This window comes from Nelusetta ayraudi, unplaced genomic scaffold (assembly GCF_046127955.1).
Source record: "Nelusetta ayraudi isolate G7.1 ecotype Tasmania unplaced genomic scaffold, CSIRO-AGI_Nayr_v1 ptg000120l, whole genome shotgun sequence".
In the NCBI taxonomy this organism is placed as follows: Eukaryota; Metazoa; Chordata; class Actinopteri; order Tetraodontiformes; family Monacanthidae; genus Nelusetta; species Nelusetta ayraudi.
The window spans coordinates 1,651,322-1,660,366 of NW_027466170.1; the positions used below are offsets into that span (position 1 = coordinate 1,651,322).

At 47.3% G+C, this 9,045-nt stretch overlaps 1 protein-coding gene across 4 annotated transcripts; it reads left to right on the plus strand.

Annotated features, from left to right (window-relative positions):
* Positions 1-4,368: 4,368 nt before the first annotated feature.
* yif1b (Yip1 interacting factor homolog B (S. cerevisiae)) lies at positions 4,369-9,002 on the plus strand. 4 transcript variants are annotated; one of them, XM_076049736.1, is made up of 8 exons: positions 4,369-4,574; positions 5,530-5,632; positions 6,094-6,223; positions 6,351-6,455; positions 6,585-6,721; positions 6,921-7,076; positions 7,185-7,278; positions 7,833-9,002. In XM_076049736.1, the coding sequence occupies exons 1-8, from the start codon at positions 4,529-4,531 to the stop codon at positions 7,986-7,988; spliced, it is 927 nt and encodes a 308-aa protein (XP_075905851.1). In that variant the 5' UTR covers positions 4,369-4,528; the 3' UTR covers positions 7,989-9,002. The 4 variants fall into 4 exon arrangements, with proteins under 4 accessions (XP_075905851.1, XP_075905852.1, XP_075905853.1 ...); XM_076049737.1 differs by having other exon boundaries at positions 4,370-4,574; positions 5,530-5,626; XM_076049738.1 differs by having other exon boundaries at positions 4,370-4,565.
* The last annotated feature ends 43 nt before the right edge of the window (positions 9,003-9,045 follow it).

Genomic DNA, 9,045 nt, shown 5'->3' on the forward strand with positions numbered 1-9,045 from the left:
GCTGGGAACCAGTTTTTTTTTTTTTTTTTTTTAATCTTTACAACAAGACTAATGCTCATTTTGATAAGCAAAATAAATAAATAAATAATTTTAAAGTAAAAAAAATAAAAAAAAAATTCAAATGATAAGGTCTACTTGTGTTCTCATCTGTAACCAGCAGGTGGCATTATCGCTCACTTTAGATGACTGGGGTGACACGCTTCAGCGGGCCTGACTGAGTCTCCTTTGGATTTATCTGCTGTTCCACCTTAAAAAAAAAAAAAAAAAAGAGCCTCGCACAGCGCCGACAGGTGGGTGATTGCTTGAACCTTCTGTCACATTCAACATCCAATCCGATTTGTTCCCAAGGCTTCCTGGTGGTGGTGTGAAGGATGATGTTAGCAACACACACACACACACACACACACACACACACACAGCTGAACCACTTTGCACCGCAGCGGTTGACAAAGCTGAAATAACTTAAGAACTAAAAGTTTGGCCCCGCAGAACAGAAAGTCCCTCCTGCGAGCTGAGCAACAAAAGCAGCAACGACTCAGTGCCGTGGAAGCAGGAGTTGTGAAAGCCGCGGTGAAGTCATCGCTTTCAAGAGAATAAATTAAAAAAAAAAAAAAAGAGAGAGAGAGAGAGAGAGAGCTGCGTAGCTGTAGAACACAAAGTTTGACCTTGATTGCAACACAACAACTCTGCCTGCAGGCAAGCGAACGCTCGGCATCATAGGTCAAAGGCGAGACTGAAGATAAAAGCGTGCGGGGGGGGGGGGATGTGATGTTTTCTGCTTGTTAGAGAAGCGAGCGAGGGAACACGACTGCGGCGCAGTGATGACGACGACGACGATGACGATGATGATGATGGTGCACGTGTAATCTCAGAGCAGCGCAGACAACACAGAGCCCAGACACTTTATTATTATGAACGCGCTTGATGCAAAACTCCCGGCAGATTGTTGTTTTGTTTTTTTTTGTTTTGTTTTTTTTTCACAAAGTTCATGCTAGCATTAAAATTTCATTACTCGCTCACATTGCTGGATGGGAGCCTCCGTATTAAGGCTTGTTTGGTTTTTTTTATACCACACCGCTGAAAAAAAAAAAACAATGGCAAATAAGACAGAAGGAGGGCAGCAGCCTCGCAGTGACTCAGCGCGGGCCGTCGCTCGCATGACTCTTTTGGAGAAGCCGCTCTTCTTCTTCTTCTTCTTCTTCTTCTTCTTCTGCATCATTTCTGTAAGATTGTGTGTCTGCCATCCTGCAAATTAGGGCCTATATTTGCATGAGAAAAACTAAATCACAACGCTCCAGTGACTCGCTGCACGCCGTTGGACATGATATCCAAATCTCATTTTTGCATTTTTCCATAATATGCTCTGCAGCATCTGTTGTGAGCTCGTGATAGAGGAAATACGTAATGTGGCTCCTTGTTTTTTTTTTTTCCCCATCATTTTTTTGAAAACAAAGAAACAACAAATTGCAAAGTGTGGACTACATGGAAGTAATGAACTCAGCAACCGCGCTCCTGCGGCTCCGATTCCTTTCCCGCGCAAACGCTTCGCTGTTTTGCTAAAAAACACATAGATATGCAAATCAACCCCTTGTGATGTCACAAGGGGCAGCAATTCCTCACCCAGATTAGTGACAACAGCCCATAGCCAGGTGTTGGCCCCTCCCTCTCAGGGCACTTGGTTTAAATCTTCCGTGGAATTAAGCTAAATCCCGGCTCTTTAGCAGGAGGCTGTAAACACCGGGTTAAATATTCCCCTTTTTAGCAGATCTATATTTTTTTGCAGCAGTTAACCATGCTGAGCTGCTTCCAAGGACTCCAGCATTAGCGATTTAGAAAAGTGGGACTTTTTTTTTTTTTTTTTTTTTAAAGGTTTAAAGAAAAAACAAAAACATGCATATCAGCGTCCTCACCTGCGTCGCCATCAGTGACAGCTCCATCGCTCCCGAGTCGACGGCCTCCAGCTTGGACACGCACGTGTCGTCAAAAGTGTGCGTTTGAAGTGAGCGCGAGGTCGGCGAGGGGCCGGCGGGATGGGGAGCTGGCGCAGGGTCCGTCAAAGTGCAGCGCTGCAGGAGAGCAGTCTCCCGTGGATGTGCCACATAATGACATGAAGAAAAGCTTTTCATGCTTCATGGAGGAGTTTATTCACTCTCCCACACTCTCTCTCTCTCTCTCTCTCTCTCTCTCGCTCTCTCACTCTCTCGCTTTCTCGCTCTCATTCCCTGTGTGTGTGTGTGTGTGTGTGTTTGTGTGTGTGCGTGTAAGCGGTATACACTTTGCACCTTGCAAAATTATTGATGCTGGTGTGGATTCTGCATGCAGGCTGCCCAACCACACACACACACACACACACACACACACACTCACCCGTCTCGCCAGCCTCACCCACCCCCCCACACCCCCACCCTCCATTACAACCTCCTGCAACCACTTTAGCATTAGCGGCTCAATTATTCATCCATATCTCAGACGAACATAGAAATGATCTCTGTGTACATCTTTGTTTCCCTCCTCTCCTGCATCCAGAAAGGCTAACGCGTGTGCAAGTGGGGGCGGTTCTCTCCGGATTAACTGTTCACCCTCAGCCCGACAGCGCAAAGGCAGCAGGTAGAAGCGGCGCTCGCGCTGCAACGTGTGGCGTCTCTTATGGACGACAACCGCTACAACTTTTGCTGAGCAGCTGACTTTGATTGGAGGTGCACCGCAAAATCCAGCTTCAGTTGCATTGCAAGCTATGAACCTGTTATTTACTCAAGTATTTAAGTGTGGGTTGTTTTTTTTTTCCAAGAACAAAATAATTAAAACTTGACCCACTCTAATTGACCCACAACAGGTTTACTACCATTCTTGTTCTATGTAAAGGGTCCCAAGATAAATTTTAACAATGATTGGACAGTAGCATTTGAATGAACCCTTCAAAAAATGATAAAAGCATGCAAAATACACCCCCCTTAGAACCCCCCACCCCCACCCCCCCCCCACCCCACACACACACACACACACACACACACACACACACATATATGACATCACAAAGGGGGTCGTGACCTGACATTTCAACGCTTGCTGTTTTTTTTTTTTTATCTTTGTAAGCTTGTTGCGGAATTTCACCCCGAGCTGCTGAGCGTGTCTCTGACGTCACGGAGCAGCAAGCTGCTCACTGTAAGCGCCACTGTTCTCTGTGGCCTCTGGAACAATTACTGCCGCTTGATGAACTCCCTTAAAATAGTCGCCGGCCGCCGTGTGGGCCTAGTGAGGAGAGAGGAGGGCTGCAAACATGCCCCATATATGCACGGCGCACGCGCGTGTGTGTGTGCGTGTGTGTGTGTGTGTGTGTGTGTGTGTGTGTGTGTGAGGTAATACGTGGATCTCTGTTTGCGCAGAGGTCGTCGTGTTGGCCTGAGGCTGAGCGAGTCCAGCTGTCAGCGGAGAGGCTGATGGAACAGAAGAGGGAGAGCGTCAGAGTCACACAGACGGACAGACGGACGGACAGGTAGCAAAGGAAAATGGCCTCATCAAATGTTGTTGTTGCTGCAAATTTTCATGCGGTCCAACTAGTGCAAAAGAGCGAAAGCATTCCAAATTCCAAAAAGCAGCTCGAGAGTGAACTGTCTTTAAGATCAAACCACGTCTAATGCAAAATTCACTTTACTATCTGGAAAATAAAGACCTCAAGCTTTACCATTTTTTTTTCCTAAAGCTGGAAAAAGGTCCCCTTTGAGACATTAATAAAGTTTCTATCTATCTATCTATCTATCTATCTGGGAATACCAAGCTGTGTAAGAACCTCCTGAATTGGCTGTAGACTAGTTTAAGTTTAGCCGCTGGTCAAAGTGAGCGTGGCTTAAAATGACAGCACCTTCTCATTCCCCTCCCAACCTTCTACTCCAGAGGGAAGATCAAGTTACGTGGTTCCTTTTTCCTGCAATGTCATGGAATTCCAAAACTCTCGACCTGTTCACAGTCAGATAAGAGAGAGATTTCAGATGATGCAGAATAGATTATTGACTTTATTGAGAATAGAATAGAATAGAATAGAATAAACCTTTATTAGTGAGGCAGTATAATAAAGTATTATAATATCATCTTTTAACAGTAGATGGTAGTATTGCACTCCGTAGTGTGCAAGCGTCTTTTTTTTGTTGCCTGCAACAGAGATCAGCAAAAACCCGCCCCTACTGGCTTCGGATTGGGTAAAGAGTAACAGATGAAGTCACGGATCGGGGTATTGATTGGTTTAGAGTTTACATAAACTCTAACCCATAACCCAATCCGAAGCAAGTGGGGGCGGGTTTACCGATCACGGTTGCGGAAAAAATAATAATAACTCGCCGACGACGACGACGACGAAGAAGAAGAAGAAGAAGAAGAAGAAGAAAGTAGGCGTTTACATCCGTGTAAATTTTTATGAATGACTCCAAATTCCCAGGTTGCACTGCTGCTAACAGAACCGCTGCAGTGCACAGTTGCACACCGGAGGAGCGGGCAGGTCAAGTGACGGCTCCCGCTGCCAAACGAACCAGTTGAAATGGATTACACCGCGACTCAGAGTGGCTCCAGGCAGCGTAAGTTACGTACGTGATCTTAAATCGGTTCTATCCGCTTTTAATTCTGTCCATCGCACGCGCTCATCTGAAGCCTGCTAGCTGAGCCGTGCGCGGCGAGACTGGACGGCGATGCGGCGAACTCGCCGCTATTTTTAGCCGCGGCTGAGGCCAACGGCTCGCACAGACACGGCCCCTCTGGTTCTAATTCGAGTCAAGTCGAGGGACGTTTAGGTCTGTAGCCGCTGTGTGAGCGCCAAGTGTCGCTGCCGTCACACTGCTTCACTTAACTAGCTTCACTGTGCTAAACTAGCTAGTTTGCCGGGTGGACGCAGGCTAACGGGTCGGTAACGGTTCGAAGCCGCCGTCCGTGACACTGTTGTGTCTCTGATACGCTTCCGAACGAATGCACTGCACGATTTCCTGCTACTTTATTCCACTCCTGCCCATTTGGCCTTTTCCACCTGCTAGTTCATTTGCTTCGGGGCCTTTCCTCGAACTAAAGTAAGGCTAAATGACTCAGGTTGACTGGAGTTTAAGCACCTCTTAACCAACCGTCAGCAAGCGAAGGCCAGTGATTTGTTTTGACAGACGGACCCTTAACGATTAAAAATCTCTCGGAGATGATGGATCAACTGGGACTGGGACGAAACAATTAACTCTCTGCCTTAGTGCTGACTATCTGAACGTCAAAATGACTTATGATGAGTAGTGCTTTGAAAAGTTTTTTGTTTTTGTTTTCAGTGGTGCTTCTCGTAATTTCCTTTGCTGTGATCACTTGGCAGAAACCACCTGCACGTTGAATTGGATTTTTAATGTATCTTTGATTCTAAGCTCTTATTTTGCAATGTGCACTCAACAGTCAAACGGCTCTGGCTTTTGCTTGACTGAAATGTTTGCGCCTGTCAAATGTTAGATCACAATCACAATCACAGCACCCTCTGACCTTTTGTCTCGCCTCTCGTCACTCTGTCCTTTCATTCAGAACCCGCCATGCGCCTGAGGAACCCGTCCATGGACGCTTCAGGTGGCAGCCAGCTGTTTGAAGACACGAGTGGTGCTGCGGCAGGATCACACCCCGGGTACAGGTGCCCTCCTCTTTGCTCTCTGGTTTCCGGTAGTTTGAGGAAGCAATCGAACAATATTATTTATGCTTTCATTCTTATCAGCATCATTGTTGACCTGAATGACTGAGACTTTGTTCTGCTTGAGCCACTAGCGGAGAGCTCATGCCATCTCGGCAAAGCATGTTTCTCCCCTTATTGCACAGCTCCACCAAAATGTTTTGTGCTTTTAAGTAAAATTAAAATTGTTTGTTCGTTGGACTCTAAAATAATCTACGGCAAGCTTGATGGGACAGACGCTCTTGTGGAATTGCAATGACTCCTGTTTCATAATCACTAGCGTATCGCTCGTCAATAGTAATGTGTGTTTTAACGTCTGTTTCCAGTCTAGTTGCCCTCCGGGGACGTTAAAGATGTTCACATCATAAATCTGCTTTGTTGTTTAAAGTTGTACATTTTATTTTTTTTTTGTGACACATGGACAGCAACCAGAGGTCCGGGCCTCAGGCAGCAGGGTTTCCTGGCCAGTCCATCCTGTCGGACCCCATGTCCAACCTGGCCATGGCCTACGGCAGCTCGCTGGCCTCACAAGGGCGAGAGATGATGGACAAAAATGTGAGCGTTGGCTTTGGGCTGTTGTTCCTCCTCAGGAGGAACTGCTGGGCCTTTTGAAATCCTGGTGGTACACCAGGCTTAAATCCCACCTGATGATGAGTAGCGTGTGCCTGCTGTCTCATTTCAGCTGGACCGATTCATCCCCATCTCCAGGCTGAAGTACTACTTTGCTGTGGACACCGTGTACGTGGGAAAGAAGCTGGGCCTCCTTGTTTTCCCCTACATGCACGAGGTTTGTCTCATGCACACAGCCTGTTGGGAAGCTGCGGGAGGAAATGACTCACACCTTCGCTGTTGGCTGACCTTTGAGCTGCAGTTGCAAAAATGAAATTCATCCGCTTGTTTTGTTGTGGCGCTGCAGAACTGGGAGGTCTGCTACCAGCAGGACACGCCCGTGGCTCCACGTTTCGACGTGAACGCACCCGACCTCTACATTCCCGCCATGGGCTTCATCACGTACGTCCTGGTGGCCGGACTGGCTCTCGGCACGCAGAACAGGTATCACACCGCCGCTTTGTTTTTTTTTTTGTTAAAAAAAAAAACAAAAAACTATCTATGTCTGTCTCTTTATTATGGTGTATAAATTAAAAAAAAAAAAGAAAAGGAAAGAAACCCCCAGTGTGTCATTCAATGATGCAGGGGGTTTCTTCAGGGATTCAACAGTCAGAGGCTGAGTTGTTTTGCGCGTGGCCTCCAGGTTTTCTCCGGAGCTGCTGGGGGTCCAGGCCAGCTCGGCGCTGGTGTGGCTGATCATGGAGGTGCTGGCGGTGCTGCTGTCGCTCTACCTGGTAACGGTGAATACGGACCTCACCACCATCGACCTGCTGGCCTTCTCCGGCTACAAATACGTGGGGTGGGTGCAGAGTCCATCCGTCCGGCCGGCCGCTTCCTCTTACGGCAGCGAGGTCGTTTTTCAAGGGCTCGTCTGATTGGCTGCTCGTCTCTTCCGTCCCGTCTGCAGGATGATCATCGGCGTCGTAGCGGGCCTGATGTTCGGGCGGCTGGCCTACTACCTCTCCCTGCTGTGGTGCTGCGTTGCCATCTTTGTCTTTATGGTGAGTGGCTGCTTCATTGCGAACCTGAACATGAGTTGAGCAAACGCACACAGCCGTCGCCTCGCTGAAGCGGATGAAGTGCAGCAAGTTCAAATCACTGCTGCTTTATCAAATCCAATGAGCTAAGCTGTACACATGCAGTGAGTTCTTTCATTATTATGAGGGCTGTCGGCAATAACGAGTTAAATGCGATTGAGCTTGAATGTAAGGCGCAATGTGCTAGTTATTTTTTCATTCACCTGTAGTCCGGTCCTCCAGCCACTCAAACACTGCTGTACGTTTTCACACTGCAGTCATATATTTTTCCTTCTTCCTTGTGGTACTTTATGTTTAATTTTATTTTTTATTTTTTTTAAACCCTCCTGACATGTTTGTTTTGTTCAGTTCAGCTTTATTCAACAAAGTGCATCTATGATAAGTGGGTCTGGATGCACTGTTTTGAAAGAAATAATACAAAAGATCAAACATGAGTTATTTGCTCCGTCGTCACAAGTGCCCCCCCCCTGTGCGTGGGTCTGGCTGCTGACTAAATGACGGAACGTCTCCTCCCGCAGATCCGCACGCTGCGCCTCAAGCTGCTGTCGGCGGCGGCCGCCGAGGGGAGGCTGGCGACGGGAACCAGGAACCAGCTGCGCATGTACCTCACCATGTCCATAGCGGCGGCGCAGCCCGTCCTCATGTACTGGCTCACCTACCACCTGGTCAGATAAGAGCCGGGACGCCACATCCTGCCAACTGGGGAGCCTGAAACAAAGTCACATGAACACGTGGGACCTGCAGCTGTCTGGACGTGGACCCGTCTCTCCTCTCACAGAGTTAAAAAAAAAAATAATAATGTTTTTTGGTCTCGCTCTGTGTTGCCGAGGAGCTGACACAGCACAACTTCTCTAATGTATTGGCCTTTTTCTCTCACGTCAGACTTTGTAGCAAATGCGGCTCTAAGTTGTTTTTCTATACCGTGTAATTATTTGTTTGTAATTGTGTGTGGGTTTTTTTTTAAGAATATTTAAGCGAGTGTGTGTGTGTGTGTGTGTGTGTGTGTGTGTTTATAGTGAAAGTGTTACCGTGGACGGCACATACACACACACACACACACACACACACTCCGTCTAGATTCAGCAATGTGAATATTTTGAAAAGAAGAGATTCAGGTTTAAAGAGATCCAGGCGGCTCTGGCGGGACGTCTGCAGGAACCAACATTTGACGTGTTTTTTGTTTTTTTTCTATGTTTTGCTTTTTGATACGCGCGCGAGCTTCGCTGCCGCCCGGCGGCCCTCGAGCACAAACTGCAAGAACCACATGGAGGCGCTGAGCCCGCCGTGATGACTCTGTTTGTCCTTTTTAAATGAGTAAGTTATTAAGCAGGATGGAATAAAGAGATCACATGGTCCAGCGCTCTGTTGTCTCAGCGATGTTCAGAATACGACGGACGTCTCGGAAAGGCTTTGCTTGCTCATCGGCCGACGTCGTTCTCAAACGCGCTCTTCCTGCTTGTCGCGTCGCCAACGGATTTTGCTCTTTAATGGGGTTCCTGAAGAGCATTTTGCGTCTTTTCCCACGAGGATAGCATCGGAGTAGGAAAAACTATCAGCGATGTACTTGTTATATCTTCTTGTTTTCTATTCGTCTTCATGAAGAAACAGGCTTTTATGCAGCACATTAGTTTTTAACGATGGCCCTCAAATTGACTGCAGCACTACACAATAAAAGTGTTTCAACCCTTCTCTTTAGCTTGGAAGCTTTTTGGTTTTTTGTGATGTTTATGC